Raw genomic sequence first — 15342 nt, 5'->3', positions numbered from 1 at the left:
AGGAATGAGCACTGGCTATCCAGTCACCTGGAGATTTCCAGGGAAGGTGAGAGCACCACCTCTCTGGGGAGCCTATTCCAGGCTCTGGCCACCCTTACAGTGAAGTAGTTCTTCCTAATATCTAACCTAAACCTGTCCTCCCTCAGCCTGTGGCCATTGCTCCTGGGGACTCCAAGGGGGACCCTGGTGAACAGACTTTCCCCGAGTCCCTGCTGCATAAGGTTGTAGGCAGCCACAAGATCCCCCCTCAGTCTCCTCTTCCAGAGACTGAAGAGATTCAGGTCCCTCAGCCTCTTCTGTATTAACATGTCCTTTTATAAAAGGATTTGGGCATCTTACTTTAAGCAAAGATGTAAGTAAATATCCATAAAAATAAAAACAATTATGCAAATACCTCCCAGGTTCTGTAAAGATTATTCAACCATGAGCAAAAGTCCTATGCTAACAACTTTGCTGAATGCTTATGAAGAAAAACTATAAAAGTTCCTCACTGAAAAAGACACTACTAGTTAACTGCATGTCACTGTGAGGCTGGACAAGGGAAAATGTTTTGTTTCACAAAAATTCAGATCTGGATGACAACAGCTTCTGTTATTTTGTATAGTGCCTGTGCTGCATACTGCTCTCAACAATGCAATACATCTTTTCAGATATTTCCCCCCAAAAAATGACCACATTTATTTTATGTCACTGTATCAAGATTTTTGTTTCAGTGGCCCAGAGGCAACAGGCTCCTTTCCAAATGTATAATCTATGAAGACTGTGTCATTTATATTTAAATACAAATACGATTCTTTAGAAAGTTTATCTTCTTAAAGCTGTCTGCGTACTCCATTTTTAGCCAGAAAACCTAGAGTCTGAAAACTTTAGACAAGTAGCTTGACAACCCTCATAATCAGAACTTTCTTCCTAATCTGCAACCTCAATTTCCATTGCTGTAGTTTGAGATTGCTGCTCCTAGTTCTGTCCCCTACAACCACAAAGAAAAGTCTACCTCCATTTTTTTTATAACTGCTTTTCAGGTATTTGAAGACTGTAATCAACACCCTGCCCCCACCTCCCCCCAAACCTTCTCTTCTCCAGACTAAATAATGTTAGATTGACTTAACAATGCAGAAACTATTTGAAACTTCTTACCTATATGGAAGCAAGTGTGGATGCTTGTAAGTCATGATACAGTCAAGTGCTATTTTTTGGACATTTTGGTCTTGATGAGACAACAACTGTAAAACAAACAAACAAAAAATGAAACAAGAAAATAAAATTCAGTAGAAAGGCCTAAAGCCTTTATAGATCAGCATATCAAAATGATTTACAGAATGAATCCTGCCTTCCGTAAAGGAAAAACAAAAAGCAGAATCCACAGTAAAGGACCAATCCAAAAGGACATTCACTTAGAAATGGTTACATTAGAAGTACTAAACAGGAGCTATTTGCTCCCACAATATATGCAAACAAGATGACAAGTATGCAGTCATTATTTCTGAAAAAGTGAATACCACCGATGGTCTTTGATAGGTATAATGTCATGATTTTTTAAAAATGAGATTTAAACAGCCAACAGCCAAACTAAAAGGAACCACAAAACATTACCCAAACCCTTATCTTTCCACGACTCCGTTTTTAAATTTCATGATAAACGTGACAAGTCAGAATTTCAGATTTCCCTTGTTGTAACACCCTCATAGGGTGAATGCCAGGAACCTTTAGGGTAAAAACAGATGTGTGGTGGGGCGTGTCTTGCCCCAGCTGATCCACTTAAGTGGGCAAAATACATATTGCCCATTGTCCTGCAGTAGGCAAGAACCTGGTGTGGGATAACAAGCAACACGTTCGCTTTGTCCTGGGGTTCCCTGCATTCCTCGCTGCCCCAAGCCTCCTTGCCAGGACTATGGTCCCATACTCACCAATGATGGCTCAGAGGCACAAGTTGGCATAGATCCCAGTGCAGTACCCAGGGAATCCCTGGTGTCCCATGACTCCATGTCAGGACCTGCACTAACCTGTATCCCTGTGTGAAGCACAGGTCCAAGCACGGAGGCACAGGGCGGCACAGGACCCAGGGAGTTCCTGGTGCTCTGTCCCTCCATAATGGTACCTATGGCAGGTCTTGCACTAACCAGTGCATCACAGAGAGGCACTGGTTAGTGTGGGGTCCAGGCACAGAGGCGCCAGGAATTTCCCAGACCCCCATGTAAAGGCACAGAGCAATGGGGATTCCTATGGCACCCTGGCTGAAAATCACTTGAGTTTGAAAAATTAATGAGCTTATATGGACCATTATATTCTGTGTTGGGTAAAAACAGTAATAATATATCCACAATAAAAAATAAATTTTACCTGGGTGTACAATTCGTTCAACTTTGGCTCCATATACAGTGCTCGAGGATTTGAAAATTTAGAGAAAACTTGCAAATGGGCTATTAGTTGCCTGTAAAACAACAACAACTTGTTTATAATGGAAGATACCCTTCCAGTTTTGTTATACACATATCAGAAGCATTCATGTACAGCTGACTAGCACAAAGGATAATTGCAAGATTCAAAGTTTGTAAGAATCAGTATCTAGAATTATTACAAATTGGCTAAAACCACAGTGTAAAGAGATGAACCAGACTTAGAAAGAACTGGACCAACCAAAAGCAGCCACATCTCTACTCAATGAGAGAAAAGGAGAGGTGAATATGGTGGCAGAATTTTTAAAGTGCCAAAAATGGGCAATCCTGATATAGAAGGGATGGGGCCAGAGCAAGTCACAGTTTACACTGGTTCAGCAGCACTTTGTAGATGTTCATCCTAAAAACATTTCCATGGAATCTGCCAGGTAGTAAAATGCTTTCTGCCCTATCTCAAGCTAGGAAAGGGGACTGGTGGATCTATTATTTCCTTCCATAGCAAGAGTAACATTCTTTGCCTAAATAAAAATGGATTATGGGTCCAACACACTACTCCTCACCATGCATGTAGCTTCAGTATAAACACTTAGGCCATGCCTAGCATTTACCTTTTAGTCAAACAAGGAAGAGTTTAATTGTGTGGAAACCTAAACTCAAAGTGGCACAAATTTGAAAGTATAATGAGGAGTCTAGGGTCAAGAAAAAAAAATTCACTAAAAAAAAAACTCATTAACACTTAGTAAATCTTTGACACTTTAGTTACTACTCGCAATATTTTAAAGATTTCCATTTACAGACATGAACATTTTGTGGGAGAAGTTCAAATCTGGTTACAAGAGATTTTTGTAATTATAACTAATTCACAGAAATGGCCCAAGACTTGGGAATAAAAGAAAACATAATGTAAGAGACTATAATTTAATGATTTAAAGAGAGAGGTAGGCTCACATACAGGAAATAGAAACAGCAGTGGTGATATTAAATTTTTCAAATGCTGACTTTAGAATGTCCCACAACTTTTGCTGTGCAGAGCAGTGTACTGTTATTTGAACTGTGACTGCAGGCTCAGGACAATACCAGTACCCTTTTGATGCCAAGTAATGTATGAGGCCAGAGTCCTTGCCTCCAAAGAGCTTGAAATCTGATGGAAAGCTTCAACAGATGAAGGAAAGGGAAAGTAATGATCTTAAAAGGAGCATTCCCAGGAACTAGAAGTGTTATAAAATACCAACCAGAGAATGTTTTAATTCTCTCCCCAACCAGTAAAGAACAAAACAAAAACCTTACTTGGCAGCAGCTCTTCTCGTTTTCTTTTTCTGAAACCCTTCAACCACTAGTTCTTCCACTGCTGGTCTTTCTACTTCTCCCTCGTCCTTTCCCTCCTCCCCTTCCTCCTCCATTGTAGTTTGATTTATTTCTTCAGCAGGTTTTTCTTCTTCTACTGCACCATTATTTTTCTTTTTAAGATCCTGGGTGGGAGCTACCAGTGAATCTGCTGGGTAATACTCATTGCTATATTTAAAAAAAAAATATATCAAACATATATCAGTATAAGATTGATTAGAAACTGACCAGTACTGAAACTTCAATTAACAGCATTCTGCATGTGACACTGTGTAGTTAAAGATCTCCAAATTTTTGGAGATTTTTGGGTCCATTTTGGCATGCAGGCAGGGAGAGAGAGAGAGAGAGGTATTTAAGGATTCAAGTGCACATGCATAAAACAAGATCATTAAAAGGGGAAGGGAGAGGGGAAATGAGAGGACCACAGTAAGAAGAATAGAAATTGGCATTGACCTGTAAACAGAATGGGCTTATATTTAACAATGTGGTAGAGGAAAGGGTGCATGTGAAGGAGAGAAATGTGAATGAAAGACTAATCAAATCCAGGATACCTAAGGATACTTAAGAACCTATGACCCTTTCCATGGTAGAAGCCTCATCTGAACTAATTCAAGTTAGTTTTTACTAAGTATGAGGAAATATACTGTAAAGAGTCCTGTGCTATAATCTGAAGCCTATGAAAGACTCCCACTCAATTCACCTAGTACTGGGGCTTTCCATCTCTGTCTTAGGATTCTAAATTTAAAATACAGGCTTTCCATTTAAAAACAGGGCAAGGAAGAAGAGCCTCCTTTTCTAGCCCATATAACACCAAAAATAGACATCATTTTTGTTGTGTTATTAGCTGTGCTGGGATGTGCCCTGGCACAGATGATCCAATTGATCAGCAAAAATAGGCATTGGGCACTGCGCCCCAGAAATCTCCTGCAAGGGATTCCCAGGGCTTGTGTGTCATGTTACTTGCATCTCGACCTACAGTGCAACTTTTCAAGTGCTGAGGGCACACCAACCTGGAGTGCAGTAGCGTGAAATACATACCCCAGGAATCATCCAGTAGAGAAATTCCAGTGACACACATCTGCTTGCGGGGGGAGGGCTGGGAGCAAGGATTCCTACAGGATTGCAGACTGCGTCCTGACTTGGGGTGCAGCAATGTGATATGCATGTCATAGGATCTCTTACCAGTGTCTCTGCAAGCAGGGAAACCTGGGCAGGCATTCCCAGGGCTTCAGGGGTCCAATCCTCTGTGACCTGGGAACTCCTGAGAGTGCCTGCCTGAGGTAGCTGGAGATCACAGGCAGCTGTGGACTGCCTGTGCTCTCCTATCATAAAACAAACAGATGTGCACTAAAAAGGCAGCATAAATTTATACCACCTATTGGTCAGCCAATTTGGGGCACTGGCAGCACAAAAAAGGGCATACACATTCGTTTACTTGAGCTTTGTACCACCATAAAAGTGTTATGGGGGCACAAAGGTAACTTCTGTTTCTGGTTTAAGACACTTGACTTCCACTGAAACTATATCCACTATAGCAGCACTTAGGCTAGTTCACCAGAACTCATCAGTGAATAGGCACTGAACAGTAGAACCAAATTGACAGCTTGGTTTTCAGATCATTTTGAATTGTGAAATAGCTCCTGGATCATCCAGGCCTGAGCAGCAAAAATAAAAGTTAGACTATTCTTTGGTTAAACGGGAGGTCTATGAATGTAATATTTGTTAAAAGATAAAACTCACAGATTGTCTTGCAGGTCTCTAGTTACATCATAACCATGTAAAAGTAACATTTATAATGACACACCTCATCACTGAACATGCAAGCTTACCTAATGAATCTCAAGAGAAGTGGGGAAAGCTCCCTTGACCGGGGCTCCACTCTGTCAGGAAACTTGGCCAATGCTTTCCATAGCAGAAAACGGAAATTTGCGTGATCCATCCTCTCACTGCAATCTGTTCTCAGCCTCAGCTGCTCCAAATGCAGAGTCCTCACTGACATCTTCTCATTCTCTATTTCTGCAGTGTGTTCCTGCTCTTCCTCCAACTCACCTTGCAACTCCCCTTCTGTAACAGAAAATGTTACATATCAGTTACTTTAAGGAAATTCATTCAGCAACTGCTGTGGTGAGGGTTGGTCCCATAATGTAAAAGGTTGTTAATTATACTATCATAGAATCATAGCACCGGAAGGGACCTGTGAAATCATCACATCCAGTCCCCGGCCATGGGCAGGAAGTATTAGGCTCAGATGAGCATGGCAAGGTGCCTGGCCAGCCTCGTCTTGAACGCCTCCAAGGAGGGCGACTGCACCACCTCTGCTGGGAGTGTGTTCCAGATTCTAGTGACCCTTACAGAGAATAAGTTTTTCCTATATCCAACCTGAATTTACCCTCTATTAGTATATGTCCACTGGTCCTCGTCCTCCCTTGAGGTGCTCTCCTGAAGAGTTGCTCTCCTAGTTCTTGATGCTCCCCACCTGAGGTACTTGTAGGCATCTATCAAGTCACCTTGCACCCTTCTCTTCCTCAGACTGAACAGACCTAGATCACAAAGTCTCTCCTCATAGGGCCCACCCTCCATGCCCTTAATCAAACAGGGGGCCCTTCTTTGCACCCTCTTGAGCTTATCCATGTCCTTCTTGAAGTGCAATACCCAGAACTGGGCAGAGTACTCCAGCTGTGGCCTCACCAATGCCAAATAGAGAAGGAGGAGTACCTCCCTGGATCTCCTGGCCACACAGTGGCTGATGCACACCAGAGTTTTATTGGCCCTTTTGGCAGCCATCACACTGTTGGGTCATATTCATCTTCTAGTTGATTGTGACCCCCAGGTCTCATTCAGATGTTGTGCCAACCAGTAAGCTACCACCCATTGTATAGTTGTGGTGAGGGTTCTTCCTACCCAGGTGAAGAAGCTTGCACTTCTCCCTGTTAAACCTCATCTGATTTCATCCGCCCATAAGTCCAGTCTGTCAAGTTCCTCCTGGATCTTTGCCCTATCCTTTGGTGTGCCTGCATTTCCCCACAGCTTGGTATCATTTGGGAACTTAATCATTGCGCTTTCTACCCCTTGGTCCAAATTGTTAATGAATATATTGAATAGCACAGGTCCAAGCATGAATCCCCTGGGGACCCCACTGGAGACGGCCCTCCAGGCTGAGGCCATCCCATCAATCACCACTCTCTGGGAACAGCCTTTGAGCCAGTTGTCCACCCACTTCACTCCAGCCCACTACTCTCCAGTTTGTCAGAGAAAATCCCATGAGAGACAGTGTTAAAGGCTTTGCTGAAGATGTCTAAGTCAGACATCTATGTGGCAAATTTAATTTGGCAGAATAAATGTCTGACATAGTCAGACATCTATTTGGCAAATTTCTCTCCGGGCTGATCTGAAAGTGCAACATGGCTTACAAGATATCGCAGGATGGTAGAATGTGGGCAGTGAGTCATCTAGAAGCTGAAGCCCTGGGTGCGCTCATGTCTTTACAATGGAATTCAGTATTAGAATTCAAGAGTGCAGCCAAGACAGACAAAGCATTTGCTCAGATCCCACTACGCTGAAGGTAAGCGGGTCCTGAAAAATCTCTACGGATAGGTCTAGAATCATCTAAGCAAAAAATAACTTCACTTTCTTCACGGCTGTTGCAGTAGAAGGGCATCAGCAATGCCCTCATCTCCCCTGCTTTGCACCTATGGCACGTTGTAGGGTATTCTTGGCATTTTGGCTTTATGCTTTGTAGTTGTGGTAGCACAGGATTAGAAGTAAATGATTTTTAGGAATCTGTATAGATAATTGCCTGTAAACACAGAGGCACTGGCCCAGGAGATCCCTTCTTGTCCTATATGCTTAAGATTTCTGATGATTCCAGTCACCAAGGGCAGATTCAGCCTTAAGAGCAAAGCAAGCATCTGAGTGATATCCCTTGTCCCTTGAGCTGTCCCCATCTACTCCCTGACAAGTAGGAAAAATAAGGGAAAAAACAACTTTCTTTACAGGCTTTTCCCTTCCCACTCTGGAAATGGGGACAGAAAGAAAAAAAGTTATATCCCAACTTCAGGAATATAGGTTGCCCTGACTTCCTCCTTTTTTTACCCATCTTGGACATGCAGGAGCAGATAAGCCAGCCCTGCTCATGAGCAACTCAGCTCTTAGCCAAGTTTAAGTCTAACCATCTACAAGATGTGGCTTACCCGCATAAGTAGCAGCTCTCTCCAGGTGTTCATAATAGACTTTCCAAAACTGTTTATTCTCCATTTCACTGGCATGAGAACTAAAATTAATTAAGACAATGGGTAAGGTAAAAAAAAAAAAAGTCATATGTCACTATCCAATATAATTACTGGTATGTTCAAAGGCTTCACACTTCCAGTCATAGTCGGTATGTAGAGACACAGAGTATGTGCAGAGTACAGCTGTAACATTTCCATTTCTCTGCCTTCGTTTAAAGATCCCAAACAGTAACTGTTCTTAAAATATTTTAGCTACAGTTTGTGCATTCAATTAAATTCCGTTTCAATGCAGAGGTTTTCAAGTCTGAATTTCAAGGAGTTCTTTGCAATAACATAGCTCTGATCCAACATAGCATGAACATATATTTTGAAGGTGCAGTTTAACATTTTTCATTATTCACTAATTTGATGGGGAAAATTCCATTTACTTCACAAGACATGCATTGAAAAACACGAAGGAGACCAAAGTTAGACAATACAAGTTTTGAGTTCCATTCAGTGATCAGTGGGAGTTCTCCCATTGACTTTAGTAGGTTTTGAATCTAGTTAGTAGTAAGGGCAGTAATGAGAACAAAACAAACATACCAGTAACACTTATAACATGAGAGAGAAATTCTTATCTTGGATTCTATTCCCTTTATGTCACCAGCCTAATGTTATTTAATAGTATTTTTCCTCTTTGATATTGGTACATCATCAAAATAAGTTAAAAGTCAGAGGCATTTCTGCAGTAACGCACATAAATATTTTTTCATGCTTATGTATATGCATTTGTATCAGTTTTATTTAGGTATTTTTAAAGCTCTGAAGAAGGTACAACAATGTTCCAGAAGTTCCTGGTATCCAACAGCACAAGGGTGGCCAACCTACAGCATGTATGTCACAAGTGGCATGTACAGCCTATGTATGGCATACGGCATACCGAGAAATGGGAGGGGGACAGGCGGCACAGTGGCAGATGGGGCAGGAAGCAGAAAGCAGAGCAGCAGATTGGTAGGAAACAATAGGCAGAAAGCAGACTGAGCAGAGGAAGAGGATGAGAGCAGCACTCAGGGTATCTACCAAAAAGGCTGGCCCCATCTGCAATAGCACCTACTTACGTTATAAGCTCAATAACAGGATCCCAGAGAGGACTGAAGTTAACATAAAGCATTCCCAATAAATATCGAAGAGGCACCTACAGTAACACAAAAAAGAATGCTGTTTTAAATTTTAACAACGATATTTGAAGTAGGTAGATGGCTAGCTTCCCTGATTAAGGAACTGAGAGGAAATAAATAAATAAATCAGTAACGTTACAACCTCAGCAGTTTCACCAATCATTAAAAAATATTTTATATTGTTATTACTGATGGCAGAATATAGAGGCCAAGACTTGATTGGGGCACGCACTATGCAAATGACAAAAAAAGGAGAGCTCCTGTCCCAAAAAACATTCCTTGAATTAGATACAATTACCCCTATTAGGACTGGATCCCTGTTGACCTAGATGCTGTACAGCCAGGAATATGATCCCTGCCAAAAGGAGCTTACAACTCAAGAAAGAAAATGCTAAAAAGAGTTAAGCATCAGGGAAGATTTAGCTACCACAGTGAAAATTCTTCACCCAGCAGCATCTATGGTGTGAAGCCCACAGCAGCTGAACAGTATGACCTGGATTCAGGAGCCACAGAAAGACATCCCTGTCATCTATCAATCCTCTCTCCTGCCATGAGCTCCATGTACATAGACCCCCCAGGCCTCCAAAAAGCTGGACCTGAGGTTCGGATACACAGAGTTTATTGGAAGATAAAGGAGATAAATTCTGAATAATTCAACTGAGCTCTTAACCACCCATGTTTGCTTTCTTCACTGTTACTATTTAAAACAGCTTTTAGAACAGTGATCTATTTTTCCTGCCAGATATGGAGCAGGATAAAATTCCAGCCAATTAAAAAAATAACCACAGCTAAATAAACAAATCTTCACAGATTAATAAACTGTAAGGGCTGGAAGAGACCTCACAAGATCATCAGGTCCAGCCCCTTGATCATCAGGTCAGGTGACCCCAGCAAGGTGACTGTTAGGCCTGTGCGAAGCAGCAAGTATTCGATTCAGATTCAGGCAATTTGGAGGGACAGTGATTCAATTTGGTGATTCGAATCACTGTCCCAATTCAATTCGGCTGATTCAGATTTGGAAATTCGGCCATAGACTATAATGGGAAATCACTAAAATACCTAGAACTTTGTCATTATTAGTTGTCTGAAAGAAAATTAAAAAAGCAAATGGCTGTGGAGTGAGGAAGGTGGCACTCACTCTATCTGCATGTGGAGCTTGAAGAACTCCAGCAGTGGGACGTTCATCTTCAGGAACACCAGCCGCTCCACCAAACCAGGATCCAAAGAGATGCGTTGGGGTATCAAAACATCACCAGTAATGCTTAACACGCTCTCGCTTGGAACACTGGCTGGTGGACAGGACAAGTGATCCCAGGCAACTGTGGCCAGATCCTGCTACACCTGGATGCAGTTTGCAGTGCAGCAGCTCCACGTCCTCGGTGAGATAGGTAGCCACTGAGGCCTCCACACTACCTGCCTGATGGTGGGGTCTGGTGCCTCTGGACATTGAAGCCACGCCCTTGGCCCACATTGGCAGCAGCTGTGGTGGAGGAGACTGTCTTGTGGTTGAAGTGCTGGCATGGGAAAGTGGATCCCCCTCTTTTATGTCCCCCCGAATCTGCCCTTCTGCCTCCATTTACCAGCACCTCCATCCAGTGATAGAAGGTTTTTCTGCTGCAGATACACCCCTTCAACCTCAGGTTGCACATGCTTACCAGCATGTGGACCATACTGGACCACAACAGATCCAGCCATTTTTTGATGCCCTCCTTCAGCTGTTTCACCTGTGCCTGCACCTCTGGTGAAAGCGGCTTGTTCCAGCCAGGGACATCAATCCCCTGGAACCTCTCCATTTTGATTCTCAAGCTCCTTCGCTATGGAGATCACCTGGCTAAGGAGCGCACCGCCAGGGCTGAGGCTGTCAGTGGCCTTGAGGAACAGAGACTTCCAGTTTGATTCAGACCTTTTAATGGAATCTCCTCTGAATCAAATCGGCTACCGAAGCTTTGCACAGCCCTAGTGAACAATCTCCTCTTGAAAATTTCCAGGGTAAGTGATTGCACCACCTCTGCAGGGAGTTTATTCCAGTCTGAACACCCTAACCATGAAGAACTTTTTCCTAGTGTTAAGCCTGAAACAGTCTTCCTGGAGTTTGTGGCCATTACTCCTGGTTATCCCCCAAGGATGCCCTGGTGAACAGTTGTTCACCGAGCCCTTGATGTATTCCCCTGATATAGTGCTAAGCTGCTACTAAGTCCCCACTCGACCTTCTCTTTTTTAGGCTGAAGAGGCCCAAATCCCTCAGTCTTTCCTGTATGGCTTGCCTTGCAAGTCTCTGATCATACTGGTGCCTCTTCTCTACACGCTCTCAAGTTTTCCCATGTCCTTGTTGAAATGCGGTGCCCAGAACTGGATGCAGTACTCCAACTGCTGTCTCTCTAATACTGAGTAAAGCAGAAGAATCACTTCGTTGGTTTTGCTGGACATGCATCCATTGATGCATGCCAGAGTACCATTTGACCTGCTGGCTACAGCATCACACTGCCAGCTCATGTTCTTACTATGGTCTATTATTACCCCTAGGTTCCTTTCAGTTGTGGTGCTACTCAGCTTGGCACCACCAAGCCTGCAAGCATGTTGAAGACTGTTCGTCCCGATGGAGCACTTTACACTTCTCAATGTTCAACTTCATTGGGTTCTGATCCGCCCAACTTGCCAGCCTGTATCTGCAGCCTATTTTCAAGCGTGACCACCCTCCCCCATAACTTGGTGTCATCCACGAACTTGGCCAGTGAGCTCTTCACCCCCAGATCCAAACCATTCATAAAGATGTTGAAAAGCACTGGACCAAGCACAGACCCCTGATGGACATGACTGGCCACTTCTTGCCAGGACAACCCAGATCCATTCACTAGAACTCTCTGGGTCCTACCCTGCAGTCAGCTTCCTACCCACCTAACTGTTTCTCAGTTAAGCCTGCAATCCTCCAATTTTCCTATGAGAACATCATGGGATACCAGATCAAAGACCTTTTGGAAGTCAAGGTATATAATGTTGACCTCCTCTCTCTCATCCAGGTGGCAAGTTATCCGCTTATAGAAAGAGATGAGATTGGTAAGACAAGACTTGCCTGCGACAAAGCCATGCTGGCTGTCGTTCAGAATCCTACCTTGTGCAAGCATATTGCACACAGACTCCTTGATGAATGTTTCCAAGATTTTCCCTAGGATAGAAATTAGGCTAATTGGCCTATAGTTGCCCAGGTCCTCTCTCCTCTCTGTTTTGAAGTTGGGCACAACGCTGGCCCTTGTCCAGTCTTCAGGGACCTCCCCCGAGCACCACAAGTTTTGAAAGAGTTTCACCAGAGGTCCTGCGATGACTTCGGCCAGCTCCTTCAGCACTTTCAAATGACGTTCATCACCAGCTCAACGTCAACAGTAGGAAGGTGGTTATTCCCACCATGCCCATTCTGAACCATATCTAGTATGATTTTCCCCTTAGTCTGGTGAAATACCGAAGCCAAGTAGTCATTCAGGAGTTCAGTTTTCTCCTGAGTGTTGATAACCAGCTGTCCTGAGTTGTTAAGCAATGGCCCCATGCTTCCATTTGTTTTCCCTCTGTTCCCTATACCTAAAGAAGGCCTTCTTTATTGTCCTTAACTTCTGTTGCTAGTTTAAATTCAGTTGCTGCCTCAGCCTTTCTAATCTGCTCCCTACAAGTGTGGGCTGTTGTTGTACAGTGTTCCTTAGAGACTATTCCAAGCTTCCATTGGTTATATGCCTCTTTCTTCTTTTTCAAGAGAACCATGATATCCCTATTAAGCCAAGAGGGCTTACCAGCCCTTCTGCTACTTTTTCTCCACATGGGAATGGATTTCGTTTGTGCTCCAAGGATCGTGTCCTTGAGGAATGACTACTCTTCATGCACTCCTTTCATCTTCGGTCCCTGGTCCCGCAGTGCTTCCCTTACCATTGCCCTGGGCCTGCTGAAAGCCTGTTCATAGCAAACAGTGATCACAAACCAAAACAAGACATTCCTCAACATGGTACCACATCGTGCATTTGGGCATTTTAAATTGTCTCCTGAAGCAACAAGTACAAGCCTTGGCTGGAGAAAGGAGAGTGGACTAGACAGATCACTGGTGCATTCCAGTGCTTCAAGGGCACTTTAAAAACAATGGGTAACATACTTAAATGCATCCAGCTTACTTGGAAGTGCAAGGCCCATTGACCTACCAGGGCACGTGTGCTCCCAAATTGTCATGGACATCTGTGAAAAGCCCACCCAGAATGGCTAGTTCCTTTGTGGTAAGCGCTTTACCAGTCTCTGAAAAGCCTTGCAACATACTAACGTGTACAAAAGTTTGGGTTTTTTTGGCTTAACTTACAAAAAGGAAATGATACAATCAATGTGCCTTTTGGCAATAACTTTGTACCTCACGTAATGGTCCCTCTGGTATTGCAGCCTGCACCACATCACATCTGAGTTTTCTTAAATGCAGAAGTTTCTCCCTGTAATCATTTACAGTCGCTGGAACGAGTTCAGCTTGAAGTAATAAGGCAAACACAGACTGAAGCTCACCTGGTCTATCACCCTGAAGAAAACAGCAAAATATCTGTTGTTAGAGGATGCTATAACAGGCTATTCTGTTTAGTCAGAACTTTCCAGATCCACAGGTGCTGTCAACTGACTTCAGTGGAGTTATGCTAGCTATGGATCAGGCCCATATAAATTGGAGAAAAAAATCCCAAGCAGGCATTAAAGGGAGCCTGCTTTTGCTATAGAGCATAAACTAGAACATGGAACTGGTAAAGAAGTCAGCACCAAGAAAACCGCCTTTATGAAAAACAGTGCATCCAATGGGCATGAAATGTTAAAAATTAGGGAAATTGTAACACTACCTCAGTTGGGGTAGGCAACAGAGCCTCAAAATGACTTAAAATCCTCACAGTCAAGAGCCGGACCTATCAAAAGGAAAAAAAAAAACAGATTTCCTAAGCACATGGGCACATATACTGCAAACTGTGATGGGCCAGTGAAAATGGATATAATTTCAAAAAGATGAAGGACTTTCACTTCTACATTTTTACACATTACACATTTTTTCTTTAGGCTTTCATTATTTATCATATTTTAAATGTAGCAAGAACACCTTGCCACTGTGCTAGGAATTAATTTTCCATCAAAGTGCTTTGAAATGTTGGAAATAGAATAGTAGAATAGAAAATTACCTTGGATAAGCTGGTGGAAAGATTTGTTAGCAATTTATCAAACAAATCCATTAAGTTCCCTTGGGAAAGTGGATCTTGGCAACCACACAGTGCCAACCTGGTGTAATACAGATCAGCCAACAGCAAGACGGATGGATCTGAAGGGAAGGTGCTAAAACAAAAATACCATGTTATTATTGTTCAAGGTGATCACCTCCAGCATACAAAATTTGATAAAATACAGAACTCCCAACATGGAAGAAAATCCCCCACTCCCCCGTACCATCCACATACTATTACAGTGGTTCTCAACCTTCTTACACTCAAAGCATCCTTCATTAGACTCAAGGCATCCCTCAAAAATGCCAGCTCTAAGCTTTCCCTTGTATTTGACTATGAAAAAGTAAGAGAAAGACCACAACATATTAGAATGTTTTTAATACTATTGACTCCTATTTGAAATCTCTGACTTTACCTCAAGTCATGTTTGCACACCTAATAGGGTGCCAGAGGACCCTGGTTAAGAATCACTGTTCTATTAAAAGGACATGCAATGGCAGGCCAGATACTGTGCTTTTGGTCTTAGGGTACCACTTACATAGGACAAAATGAGATCTGACAAGTTCATTTAATTACTTCCATACCTGTAACTGGGATTGGTATAGACTGACTGGCAAATAGAGTCCACAAAGAGACCTATGTAACTTCACAGATAGGATAATCCGAAGGCTGACACTGTGCATGCTCTTGGATAATTGCTGATTTCAACAGACATGAAGCAATGCCAATCTAAACCATGTGCCATACTGGATCAGCAACAGCAGCTAGGCTTGCATAAAGAGAGGAGTGAGTTGTCTTAACTTGCTTCCTCTGCCCAGAAAGAGTTGTATCTTGTCAGCCAGAGTAGAATGAATCATTATAGAGGTAAGGCTGGCACTGGGCCTCATAAAACTAATCTTAAAGCCCCTGTTTTGGCCACAAATTTTTGATTTGGCTACAAAATCTGTAAGAATGTCTACAACAATCTGCAAAAATGTTAAGCAGTGAAAGCAGTACGGCTACT

General features: G+C 42.8%; 1 protein-coding gene across 2 annotated transcripts in view; it reads right to left on the bottom strand.

Moving 5' to 3' along the window:
- The window catches only part of UTP20 (UTP20, small subunit processome component), a 101275-nt gene that overhangs the window by 60595 nt on the left and 25338 nt on the right, over positions 1–15342 (bottom strand). For both annotated transcript variants that reach the window (XM_019545141.1, XM_019545139.1), the window contains exons 16-24: positions 14301–14451; positions 13971–14033; positions 13505–13663; positions 9070–9146; positions 7931–8010; positions 5570–5804; positions 3684–3908; positions 2341–2431; positions 1138–1223 (exon numbers count right to left, since the gene is read on the bottom strand). In XM_019545141.1, coding sequence (XP_019400686.1) covers positions 1138–1223; positions 2341–2431; positions 3684–3908; positions 5570–5804; positions 7931–8010; positions 9070–9146; positions 13505–13663; positions 13971–14033; positions 14301–14451 — 1167 coding nt within the window. The remainder of the gene's footprint in view (positions 1–1137; positions 1224–2340; positions 2432–3683; positions 3909–5569; positions 5805–7930; positions 8011–9069; positions 9147–13504; positions 13664–13970; positions 14034–14300; positions 14452–15342) is intronic.

This window comes from Crocodylus porosus, unplaced genomic scaffold (genome assembly GCF_001723895.1).
Source record: "Crocodylus porosus isolate Cpor-Errol unplaced genomic scaffold, CroPor_comp1, whole genome shotgun sequence".
NCBI classification, from domain to species: Eukaryota; Metazoa; Chordata; order Crocodylia; family Crocodylidae; genus Crocodylus; species Crocodylus porosus.
The sequence above is the reverse complement of the archived record's forward strand: the minus strand, read 5'-3'. Positions and strand labels throughout refer to the sequence as shown.